We start from the raw sequence: 13615 nt of genomic DNA, 5'->3' as shown, positions 1-13615 counted from the left end.
CAGCATCTTTCTGTGTATGGAATGATTAAGGAAGGTTTTCTTCAGATGGCATTGATTACCAGAGTGTGGGCAAAGTTTAAAGTTGTAGGGGGATAATGGTGAGATCCAGAAGTTCTTGGTTCACAAAAGGTCCTGAGCTGACTGAGTTTCAAGTGACGACAATTCCTACTGAAGTCTGAAATCCATCATACCCTCTCACAGAACTGTTATATCAGTATGCTGCAATTATGACCAGCTTACTACTTTGATCAGTGTAAGCCAAATAATCCTGTGTGTGCTGGTATGTATTGCTGTTATAAAGGTATTTTTGTTTATAAATATTGTGGTTTTCAGGTGCTTATTTGTAAAAGGAATTGCTTTGAATTAATGACTTCAGAAAACTATAGAGTGAAACCGTCCTTTTCTTGCATATACTCTGTCCTTAAGATAGTTAGAACAAGCCACAGAAGTTATTATATGGTAATGCTTGCATTTACTTGTCTTTATATGCTTACACTGGAATTCAAGGCACCAAGTCATCTTCACACTTAAATTGCATTTAATTTTGCAGTTATAATTCCTGGGATAGATATGTTTCTAATACGGCAAAGAATGTGAAAAAATCTGTAACTTTTAGTGTTGTTAAAATGCCATTGAATTTTTGTTGTCTGCTGTGCTTGGCATTACAACAAAAGTAATTTGTTATACTGCTTACCTTGCTGAAATTCTTTCATTTTAGTCGTTAGAATTGTGAAGATGTGAATCTACTGTAATTGAAGCATGCTGGGATTTTGTTTTTCATTTGGTATATTGAGTAGTATATATTAATTATTCCTGGGATATTTTTTTACAAGTCTTTTATCAAACTTTGAATATAATAAAGAACTCCACGTGACAAAGTTAGCAGATGGACCACGAAGTCAAGTTACTTGGCACCCTCTAGGGGAAAAAAACCCCACCACTTGAATTTCTTAAGATCATATGGGACAGATCTTTGACACTACTCTAACTATGTCAGAGTATTTATCTAACTTGATGAAAATATTCTTATAATGTGTTGGCATGTTATTTTTAGTATGTATAATTTGCAGTATGAATCTTAAGATTTTTTATTTTTTTTTTAAATCTGAGCTTTCTAACAGCAAAAGAAGTCTTTCTGATAAACTAGTAAAACTTCCAAGACTTAAAAAAACCCAAGACTTAAAATAAAATTAACTTAAAAATTAGATTTCATTTTATATAGAGAAAAGGGTTTGCACATACATAATAATGACAGTGACCAGAGGGCAATGTTCATCGTAATTTTTACATACCTGTTCAAAATAATGTGCTGTTCAGTCTGAAAAATGGGGCTGAACTGTTAGGTCTGTGATTAAACTCCTTTCATGTGTGGAAGTTGCAAGTAGTATGTAATTTTCACTTTCATTTCCTAGCTGCAATACATTGCAAACTGGAAGAAAAAAAAAAAAAAAAGAAGGATTTTGGTTAAAGCTCCAGAAGATATGTTGATTTGCTCAATATACTTTGGTCACTTTCCCAAGGAATGTTCTGTGTGTATTCCAAATAAATTGTAACTGCAAAACATTTTTGATCATGCATCAACTTCCCTTTCAATGAAAGCACATTTTGAAAAATTCGAATCCCTTTCTAAAAGAAGATAACAGTATCACAGCAAACAGTGGTGTAGGTTGTGAATGCTCCATCCTTGGCGGTGTTCAAGGCCAGGTTGGATGAGGCCTTGGGGTGGCATGGTTTAGTGTGGGGTGTCCCTGCCTGTGGCAGGGGGGTTGGAACTAGATGATCTTAAGGTCCTTTCCAACCCTAACTATTCTATGACTCTCAATATATAAAATACATTTTTTTAAAGAACAAAACTCTCTTTACTTGATTGTATTAATGAAACACATACTTCTACCTAAAACAAATAACAGAAATACTTACCACATTTTTAAGTTGCAAGACAGTGTACTTTGTTGTGACGTAAGAGTCCATGAAGGACTCTTGAGTATTATTATAGCATACTAACAAGGAAAAAACCAACAAAATACACATACGTACACAAAAGCTCCAAACTTCTCTCTCTGCATCGGTCTGAAACCAGGGTGAGCTGCATAATGCAAGTATTTTTTACACCTGCAAGACAATTTTCAGTAGGAGTTTATGGACTTGGTAGCATTGAATCCTGTCGGTGCAGGCAACCTATAGGGAAATATTTGAATTATTTTTATTTCCAGTAAGCAGAGAGGGAGGTTCATAAATCTTTACGTATCTTGTATTTTGATTTAAGGTCAGATCACCTGGTTCGGCTATGAAAGTCCTCGTAGTTTCTGGGACTACATTCGAGTAGCTTGCCGAAAAGTCTCTCACAATTGCATCTGCAGTATTGAGAACATGGAGAATGTCGGTTCTTCTAGAGCTAAGGTAGGGAAGAGAAAAGTCAAATTGACTTTTTTTTATTACATTGTTCTTTGTAAAGTATAGCTGACATTTCTGTACTCAGAAGAAAAACATATTACTAACCTTACCCCACAAAATTTGTCATTGTTTCAAATAATTATTTTTTTATATGTACCTAGTAAACGCTTACTTTAAAAAAACCCATTTAAATCTGAATGTGTTCCTTCTAAATTTGTTACTCAGTTGAATAAATTTCAAATTCTCTATTCAGTGACCATGTTGTATTATAAAATTATTGCCTTCACATTTTTGAGCTTACATAGTTTTTTAAAAAATGCAGTATGTTGAGGGAAATTATGTACATGTGGAAATGCCTTACAAATACTATTTTAAAATTGTAGAAATGTGATTTCCCCTCCCCCCCCAACCTAAATGTAATTTTATTTTGTATATAATTTATGCACTAATAAAAAAGGTGTCATCAACTCTTGAGTTTCCTGGTGTGATTATGCAGGAAGCCTTTCATAGATTTATTTACTAATAAAGATCCGTCATTTTAAAGGATGCATATAGAAATGAAATCAGAATTTCTGATTGTCAGCATGATGGAAATGTTAAGGGAGTAACAATTTAATGCATTTATATGCATATGAACTGAATAGGAATGAGCTTTAAATTGAAGTCTCACACCATTAAGATTTAATGACATAGCATACACAAACATCTGAAAAAAACTAAGTGAAAAAAAAAAAAAGTACTATTGGACAGAGATTACAAGTTGGTTTTACTAGATTGGAATTCTTTTCAGTAGCTTGTATTTCTGTGTGAAGAAGCCTTGACTGATAACTGAGAACCTTCAGACTTGAAAGCATAAGTAACATAAAAGGATGCATAAATTAGTGTTCTTAATTCTTGTTACTCCTAAATGAACTGGAATCAGTTGTTTGAAGAAGTATGCAAACTGCGTTCTATGGCTGTTTTAAAAATCTTCCAGATTTATTATACTCTGCATTATTCAGAGTTGGTGGCATTGGTGAGGTGGAAATATGTAACTTGTTGTAAACAAATCCTTTGTAGGTTGTTGTTTTTTTTTTTTTTTCAGGGGCATGACTGTACAATTTAAATAACAGGTATTTATGCAAACCACATTTTTCTTCAGTAAAAGATGATGCTTAGATCAAGCAGCACCATGAATCTAGTATATCTTTGAACAGCCATTCTAATGATCCATAGTATTGCAGAACAGCCTGTTTGCAATGTCTGCTATTGCTCCTTTCTTCGTTTGCATAGACTCAATTTTACATTTTATATAGTAAATGTGTATGTAATCTGCATGAAAGCTTTCAAACACTTGAGATTCTATGGCAAAAAGCTGGTTTTCCTATTGACTGGTTATTATTATATTTTATTGACTGGTTTTCTATCCAGAATATTACATGCTTTTCTTAGCAGTCGATGTACTGGAGCCTTAGACTGATAATTTAAGTCATGCAACTTTTCTTGCTTATGTTGAGATCTGAAAATTCAGATAATTTGGAGAATTTATTTTCAAATGCTTTCTGGAGAGACTTATGTTCTAGCATGTGATGATGGTGTTGATTACATTCAAGATTTATTTTAATGGTATTTCTGAATTCCAAGATTCTAATAGAGATGAGTGTTTAAATTCAGCAGATAATAAAATGCAAAGCTATTTTCTAAAATACTCCTAAAAATAAATAGAGATTTTCTTCTACTCTGTGGATAAGTCCATGGCAAATAGTAAACAAAGAAGCTAATTTGTGCAGTGAGTGTGGAGAACAGTGTTGAATTTTTGGAGGTGTGTGCAGAAGTATTTTGGTTGTCTGTATCTGAAAAGGTTGGAGACATGTCAACACAAATACCAATGGTATGCATCAGTTTTACTGGTGGTCCAAATTGGAGCTGTTAGTAAGGCTTTACCAGTGCTACCTAGCCTTGCTTTCACTGGAGCTACATAGGCTTTAGTCATTAGCAAAACAGAATCATCAGGGTTTGACTGTTTTACTCGTCTTCATGCAACATGAGTTTGTGCAAACCTCATGAGGTTCAACAGGGCCAAGTGCAAGGTCCTGCCCCTGGGTGGAGGTAATCCCAAGCACAAATAGAGGCTGGGCAGAAAATAGACTGAGAGCATCCATGAGAAGGACTTGGTGGTGTTGATTGAGAAGCTCGTCATAACCTGGAAGTATACACTTGCAGCCCAGAAAGCCAACTGTGTTCTGGGCTGCATCAGAAGCAGCATGTCAAATGCCAAGTGCGGTGATTCTCCCTCTCTACTCCGCTCTCGTGAGACCCCACCGGCAGTACGGCGTTCAGCTGTGGGGACTCCAACACAAGAGGGACATGAACTTGCTTGAGCAAGTCAAGAGAAGGGCTATGAAGATGATTAGAGGGCTGGAGCACTTTTATGAAAACAGGCTTGAGAGAGTTGGGGTTGTTAAACAAGGGAAAGAAAAGGCTCAGGGGAAACCTTATAGCAGGTTCCCGCTACCTAAAAAGGCCTGCTAGAAATCTGGAGATGGGCTTCTTACAAGGGTATGTATTGATAGGACAAGGGGGAATGGCTTTAAACTTACAGAGGGTAGATTTAGGTTGGGTATTAGGAAGAAATTCTTTACTGTGAGGATGGTGAGGCACTGGCATAGGTCATCCAGGGAAATTGTGGCTGTTCCATTCCTGGCAGTGTTCAAGGCCAGGTTGGATGGGGCTTTGAGCAGCTTGGTCTAGTGGAAGGTGTCCCTGCTCATAGCAGCAGGTTTGGAACTAGATGATCTTTAAGGTCCCTTCCAGCCCAAGTAATTTTATGATTCTGTGTTCCAAATAACTGCAATTGTAAAGGCAGACGTCCAGATAAACATCCTTTTAATTTTAATGTACTCTATGTTAAAGTTTTTACTGTGTTGTGGGTATTTCCGAAAGTGATTTTTTTGTTTGTTTGTTTGTTTTGTTTTGTTTTTGTTATTTAGTATCTATCTTATTATAAGTTTAGTTTGATTTAGGTCTATATAAATTTGATGTAGGATTATAATCTACTACAGGTGGCTTTGGTACAATGTCTGTAGTGATACTCAGCTAGATGTCAGTAAGGGCCACGTGTATTAAGCACAACGACATCTTATTACTTAAATAACTATTTTTAAGTTTATGCAGGTTGCAGGAAATGTTCCTGGTGTTCTTAAAGTGACAATCATAATTATGGCAGCCACTTGAAATGTCTTTTTCCTGTAAACTACAATCCTGTGCACGAGACATGTAAATACAGTGCAGCACACATTCCTAAAGGTTATCTTTGAAGGTATTGCAGTTGTTCATAGAACTGTTTGAATGAAGTTTTGCTTTTGGACTGCAAGTTTTTGGCCTCTTAGATTAGAGTTAATTTCTGTATATCATGTGCAGCTTCTGTAATGATGTCCTTACTGAGGGGGGAAAAAGTAATGTATTTTTTTATTGATCCCACAAATAGTTGAATGAACACAGAGAATTATTTTTTTCTTAAAGCACCTTGAGGGTAAGTTACTGATGCTTTACATTGGAAACAGTTCGGTACTTCCAATAGCATTGCCTTTAAAATGGAAAGCTTTTTGCCATGATGTGTTGCCTTTCCTACCACTTATGCACATGAGACTTTAAAAAGGCTGGAGTATATAATTAAAGCAGTATCCTTCACCCACCTTTAAATTGTTGATAACTTTATTTTGTAATGAAGTTGATTTGTAAGAAAGCTTTTTTTCTTTTTATTATCACTGTAATGAAGTAGATCTTAGCAATTATTTCTGTTTAGTGGTGATTTTGTTAAGAAGTTCATTTCACCCAGATAAATCGACTGTATCCATTTTCAGATGGAAAATTGTTTCATTCTATGATACTTGGATATTTGATGTCTGTTTCTTCTTGCAGGGTCGAGCCTGGATCAGAGTAGCACTTATGGAAAAGCATTTGTCTGAATACATTTCCACAGCTCTGAGAGACTTCAAAACAACCAGGTCTCTAAGACTTCTATTTTTGCAATATTTTAGCAAATGCTGTGTAAGTTGCATTGGGTTTGGAAGTGCATGTTCCACTTGATTTGTATAGGAAAGGATGTCACTGGTAAAAGAGCGGTAATGTTGTAAAAGATATCTAGAGCTGGTGTGAACTGACTGGATTTTAGCCTGGGTAAAACTGCAAAACTAAAAATCTCTTTGTGATTTTAAAAATGTGGAAATAAGTCTGGAATTCTTGAAAGGCCAAAAGAGAAGAAAACTTCTTTAGACAAGTAACTAATTCTGAAATTGTAATGTGATAAAAGATAGGAAAATGTAATGTTCCTTTCGAAATTAGGTATGGTTGACAGAAAGTCCTAGAGACTCAGTAAAAAATAATTTTTATAGGTACATTTCTTGAAGAAGAAAGGAAAATAATTCCATGAACCTGTTGAGAGACATAGAACAGAATTAGTGATCAGACATAGCATGGGGATACTTATTGTAATATGAAATTTCTGTAACAGATTTTATTTATTTATTTTTACCTTCTAATAGTAAAATCTGTTATGTACAAGAAGATATGTTATGATAGAAAATAGTCTGCCAGTTTTGAACTGGTTCTAAATAATGCAATTGTTACAGAATGCTGTATCCTGCAACAGCTGTATCTTGTAGATTTATGATGAAGTCATCTAAATATGAGTGAGTCTGTAACATGGTACCCGATGTTGACCTCTTAAAAGTTTTAGACCTACTGAATGGGCTTTTTGAACAGTAAGAGTTTTCTCTGCAAGGACTTCCGTTCATTTAGAATATTATTTCTGTTTCTATGACTATTTGTCCACAGATCTCCATATGTGCTACCAATATTAAGGTGACTTTGAAGCACAACTAGGGAAACATCACATTTTATTGAATTTTCCAGACCTATAATCTTTATTTTACCCAGATTTGTTTGCATTTACAGTAGACAAGAAGCTCATAAACCAAAGATTTCTGGAAAAGATTTACTCATGTTGCCTCAAACTGAGAAGTCACTTGGGTTTTTGAGGGGGAGATGAGGAGGAAGAGGAGGGTCACAAACTTGTGTAGTTAAGTAGTACATTCTTTGTCCCCATTTGGTAGTGTGGTTTGTTTGCTAGTGGATAACAGTGGTATTATTTTATTAGCAGTTTCAAGTTAATTTATTAGAACATGTTGATGTTTAATACATTTGAATGTTCTTTCAGTGGTATAGTTTTTGGAAACAACCCCTCTTGCATTGCAAACATAGTAAGTGCAAAGTTTGTTTTGAAGTAATATTTTAAATACATCTAATGGAAATAGAAGTTACAGTTTCAGATCTTGGTATGGTGGACTTCAAATCTACTAGCAATAATGGACACACTGTCTTTTCTTGTGTGGGATTTTTGATGCCTGATAAGTGGCTGGATTCTTTCGGTGATGCTTTGCATCATTTATTTAGAATTTTAAATTATGTATTTTGATATATGCATGTTTCATAATTATTTATATAAACTATAAATATCATGTTATACATGTGTGTATGTAGACTATGAGATTGATCTATCATGCTGCTAGCCCTTTTTAAACCTCACTGTTGTGTTTAGGTGCCTAATCTTACAGCTAGCCCTTTAATGAAGCAGCACGTTATTAGTGCTGGATCTGCATATTACACTGAGAAGGGAGTTCGGTTACGCATGGACACACAATTATTTTTCTAAAAAATTGCTCAGCACAGACTCTTAACTTAGATTGTTGTGAGATGTCAGCTGCAAAGCCCTGAGAGAAAATTTGTGAGTTTTCCAAGGGGACTGTTGTTTTGGCTAGGTTACTGAAGTTGGTTTAAGAAACATTACCATTGTCAGGCTAACACATCTGCATCTTACTATTACAAATAATGTCCTGTCTTTTTTGTGTGATTACTTCTTTGGCACCATTTTACAAGATAAACTGAACACTGTGCAGATTGGTACCTAGCAGTAATTTAACAAATGCCAGTGAAATAGTTGGCAATCAGCTTGTACTGGGAGCATTGCTCTTAGTTCACAAATAAGAGTAACTATACTGAATCGGACTGTAAAGTCCATCTAGCGCAGTATTCTGTCTTAGCCAGTTTAACCTCCTAGTGCCCTTCCTGAACTTCGGGAGCAGAGAGTTGAGTCTGTACATCATAGTCTCTATGTCAGGACTACAAACTCTGTCTTCCCAGAGGAGGTTGTCCAGATTTCAAGGTCTTGGACAACTCACTTCCTTACAGCAAATGGATGTCTGTTATGAAACTGCAAAAGTGGGACTTCTGATGGTGTGCATTATAACACAGTTCAGTCTTTGGAGCTGTGCCCCAAAATGTGTCTTCTCTGGATGTTTGCCATGCAGCCAACTCAGGCTCTTACTGAGCCATCCCAATGCTTACATGAAGTTCTTAAAACAGATGGAGCTTTTGGTAGGGCATTGCTGCTGGTATTTGAAAGATGGATTGCCTTCAATAATCTGGCACCTTCTTGCAATCATACATGGCTAGAATGTATAGGTGGAATGTGGATCTTGGTTTCTGGTAAGTGACCTTTCAACCTTGCAGTTGGTACTGAACAGCTCTTCGTTTCCCTCTTTCCACATGTGATGCTCAGGTGAATTCTAGTGACCTTTCTGCCTCTGCTGCTGCCAGGACTCCTTTAACACAGAAATTACAGTTGTGTGCTACTTTGCTAAACAGACCAAATGCCTTTTTACAAGTCCGTGCATGGCAATGGTGTGTCTTATTCACATATGTCCTGTGCATGGAACAGTTCTGTCTGGAAGTAGCTTCTGTGGTAGCTAGGAGGAGGAAATGAGAATAAATGAGAGAGAATGAGGAGGTAGTGAGGGAATAGAGATTTAAAAATGGTTTCTTTATTGGTCCCTGTTCTCAAGCAGCCTTCAGAAGTCTGCATGTACCAGGGTACATGAAATGTATTTTGAGATCAAGGCATGGTGTCGTGGTTTAAACTCAGCCACACAGTCTCTCTCTCACTGCCCCCCAACTCCCAGAGGGATGGGGAGGAGAATCGGAAGAATGTTAACTCCCACAGGCTGAGATAAGAACAGTTCAGTAACTAAGGTATAACTGTCCTGGGTTCAGCAGCAGCAGTCACTTTTTCTCCTTAGTAGCTGGTGCAGTGCTGTGGTTTTGACTTTCGGCCTGGGAATAATACTGATAAAACCGATGTTTTCAGTTGTTGGTCAGAATGTTTACTCTGACCAAGGACTTTGTGAGTCTCATGCTCTGCCAGGGAGGAGGGGAAGCCGGGAGGAAGTAGAGGCAGGACACCTGACCCAAACTAACCAAAGAGGTATTCCATACCACAGCACGTCATGCCCAGGATGTAACTGAGAGTTACCTGGAAGGGCTGGATCACTGCGGGGTGGGGGTGAGGTACCAGTCAGTGAGCGGTTGTATTCCCTTCCTTGTTATTTCCTTTATCATTATTATTGGTGGTAGCAGTAGTGATTTGTGTTATACCTTAGTTATTAAACTGTTCTTATCTCAACCCGTGGGAGTTGCATTCTTTCAGTTCTCCTCCCCATCCCTCCAGGAGTGGGGGGAAGAAAGGGTGGGGGAGGGAAGTAGACTGCGTGGTTCTAATTTACGGCCTCGGCTTAAACCACGACAATAACACAAACCACTACTGCTACCACCAATAATAATAATGGTAAGGGAAATAACAAGGGAAGAGAATACAACCGCTCACCACCTGTCAACCAACACCCCACCTGACCGAGCAGTGATCTAGCCTTTCTGGGTAACTGCCCCCAGTTCCACATCCTGGGCATGACGTGCTGTGGTATGGAATACCTCTTTGGCTAGTTTGAGTCAGGTGTCCTGTCTCTGCTCCCTCCTGGCTTCCTCTCCTCCCTGGCAGAGCATGAGACTCACAAAGTCCTTGGTCAGAGTAAACATTTCTGAGCAACAACTAAAACCATCGGTGGTATCAGTGCTGTTCCCAGGCTGAAAGTGAAAACCACAGCACTGCACCAGCTACTAAGAAGGAGAAAAATTACTGCTACTGCTGAACCCAGGACACATGGAGTTCTAAAACTTTGGCCAGTAGGTGTTTTGCAATAAAAAATGGTGCTAAGAAACACTGCTCCTTCAAATAATGAAAATATTAAATCTCAGAATAACTGGATGCAGCATGAATAACCTGAGCATGCAGCAGAAAAAGCATGCTACCTGGAAAATAGCTGGGTTTTGAAAATATTTTCTGAGAATGAAGAATGATTTTTGAACATTTAAAGAGTCTGCAAGTACAATTATGAGAATTTTTTTTTTATATGATGGAATGTTGTTTTTATATAGATGACACACATTGTGCCTTTCAGGAATAAAGTGTATCTTCATCCCTTCCTTTGCATTTTATCCATTTCTTAGGGCTAATATTGTGAATTATTTTTGCTTCTATCTAAATTTTTATGTGGTCTAAGATTGTGGTGCTTTGTGCTGTGTAGTCTATTGTTTTGCTTTATTTGAAACGAAATATCAATCCCTTCGGGTTTCACATGAGGTTTTTTTATTTAAACTGTGTTTCTTCATTTTTCTGTTAACCATGAAAAATAGTATTATTTGAGAGAAAATGATGTTAACTGAACTAATTTCTATTTTTTTTTTTTTTTGAAGGAGATTTTATGAGGATGGAGCAATTGTTCTTGGTGAAGAAGCAAATATGCTTGCTGGTATGCTGTTGGGACTCAATGCAATTGATTTTAGGTATTATATTTGCATGCTTCATATTATACTGCTCAGGGAAATTACTTTTTTTTTTTTTTTTTTAAATAAAATGGATGCATTATGAAAAACAATGTTAGAGTTCCTTGATAGTTTCAGGGGCAAAAATTAGGTGGGAGGAGAAGAGGGAGTGATAGAGAAAAGAATCTTGAATGGCTCTTCTAAATAAGAACAAAACTATACCACAGTTTATATAGCTGCATGATTACACAGTCTTTCAGGTATCAAAACTCTAAAAGCAGTCTGAAGAGTTATTGCAGAAGATATATTAAACCTATTAAGTGAAGTTTACAGACAATTGAATCTTTTAAAGCATTAAGTACACAGTTATGCCCTGGAACTCAATGACAGCATTGTAACTGAGTATGTAGAAGGTATAGGTATCTTTAACTGTAATACTTTTACATTTTAAAAGCTTAATCTACAAATGACCATTTAATATTAAAATGTGTTATAATTAACTGCAAAATATTGTGAGATTACATGAATTTGCCTGTGCAATCTTTAGCTAGACTTTTGTATGCTTTGTCATACAATTAATTCTGTGTTTTGGGATAATGAAGATACGCACCCTAGATAATAAAAATGAAAAATTAAAAAAAAAAAAACAAACCACAAAACCAAACATTTTGGGTGTGTGTGTGTGTATATATATATACACACACATATAATATACATAGCAAAAACATCAGCAAGGTATAAAGTCTACAATGCCTATGATAACATGGTGCCAGGCCCTGTTAATATGCCTGGCTGGGTCAAGTTAACCTCATAAAATGAGGAAGGGTTTTGTAATACAGCATAGGAAAAAGGAGAATGATAATGCTTTCCTCCAGTCTCCTGACAATATGCTGTTAAAATATACGCTGCAGCAGCATTAACACTTGTCACAAACCAGTTTAGGAGATCAACTGGCAGAAAACAGCACAGTCTCACTGGATGCGCTGAGTGTTGACAAAAGGCCTTTGGAGATTTACTCGTGCTTATGTACCTTTATACCAGTTTTGAGGCTTGTTGGACCCTTCTGTGAGTCAATTTAACTTGTTAAAGAGTAAAAAAACTCGTACTCAGTAAGAAGACACAATAGTTCTTTTGCTATTAGCTAGTTTGGCTCATGGAAACATCCTGTAAGTGACAGATATGATATGATCGTAAGGATTAGAGAAGAAAAGGAATAAAAGGGATTAAGTAATGTCTTACCTTTCCAGTGGCAGTGAGCGTTGAGTTTAGTTGCGTGTGGAGCTGCAACTGAATGCTAACTGGGAATAAAAATCCTAAAAATTCAGGTAACGATGGCTGAGCTAGCTCATCATGGAGTCAGATAAGTGCCAATACCACTGTAAGGAGGGGAAAGGGAATGTCTGGTTGGGATTTAATAAAGAAAAATAAAAATTACCACCCCCCACAAAAAAAAAAAAAAAGTAAAATGAAAAATGTGGAGGGAGAGGTTGAAAACAAAGGATAGCTTCTTTTGCCAGCATTTAGTCACTAGATTGGCTTAATAACATCATCAGCTATGTTCTGAGGGAACTGAGAGGTGTTGCTGGATGATAAGAGAGTTAGCCTTGTGTACAGCAAATTCAGATCTTAACAGATTTTTTATTAGTTTAAGCTTTACACTTATGTGAAATTAAACTACTTCTCTGTTAGTACTATACTTGGAAGAACTATGGCTATACATAAGTAAGAAGCATAGCAAGAATAAGTCTGCAGTATAGAAGTCCTTCCATAAATAAGCATCAGTTGATTGTGTTTATCTCCCATAAACCTCAGTGATACATAGTAGCAGTATGAGAGCTTAGTTGTATGAGTGTGCTCGTTCTTCCTTTGTTCTCTGATTTCCAATATAAGCATATTTATACATTCTTCTGGAGACATTTACATTTTTGTCAATGCTTCATATAAAAGCCTAGAGAATTTCTGGGCAAAATAGGAACATAGTGCTACAGAAGCATTTTTATTGTGTATCTGCTTAAATTAATTGTGGTTTTGCAGGGGTGTTTTTTCTTGTTTTCTTTGCTTTTCTGTTCTTAAGGGGAAAAAAAACCCCTAACAAAACCCAACCCCGCATATGTACTTTCCAAATACCACTTTAGTGACTGCATTGCAAAAAATGGTACTTTGCAATTAAGTTAGGAAAAGTAGCAAAAGCCATGTCTTACTAGAGTTGGGTTTTTGATGACATGTGGGAAGAGTGAGGAATATGAGTCTTATGGAAGCATGATTGATTTTGCCACTTCTGTGATAATTAAACATGGTTCCCATACAATCTTTTATATCAAGTAGAAAAAGAATATGGGATGGATGAGAGCTTTGTAAAGCTACAGCCATTTCAGAACATTTTCTGAAAGTAAGATTCATTACAGTCCCTCATTGTCCTGCAGCCCCACACCAGAAAGTATCTGAAAGTAGAAAAACCGTGAAATATTTTGAGAACTGATTTTTGACTTAAAGTTAGTAGGATGGTTATGTAAGAACTCTGCAAACT

General features: G+C 36.5%; 1 protein-coding gene across 3 annotated transcripts in view; it reads left to right on the top strand.

Annotated features, from left to right (window-relative positions):
* The window catches only part of RUNDC3B (RUN domain containing 3B), a gene marked incomplete at both ends in the record, with an annotated part of 53075 nt that overhangs the window by 15955 nt on the left and 23505 nt on the right, over window positions 1–13615 (top strand). For all 3 annotated transcript variants that reach the window (XM_080611192.1, XM_080611191.1, XM_080611190.1), the window contains 3 exons: window positions 2267–2400; window positions 6295–6380; window positions 11020–11109. In XM_080611192.1, coding sequence (XP_080467318.1) covers window positions 2267–2400; window positions 6295–6380; window positions 11020–11109 — 310 coding nt within the window. The remainder of the gene's footprint in view (window positions 1–2266; window positions 2401–6294; window positions 6381–11019; window positions 11110–13615) is intronic.

Source organism: Psittacula echo (assembly GCF_963264785.1).
Source record: "Psittacula echo genome assembly, chromosome: 2".
NCBI lineage: Eukaryota > Metazoa > Chordata > Aves > Psittaciformes > Psittacidae > Psittacula > Psittacula echo.
This window is presented reverse-complemented; position numbering and strand designations above follow the sequence as displayed.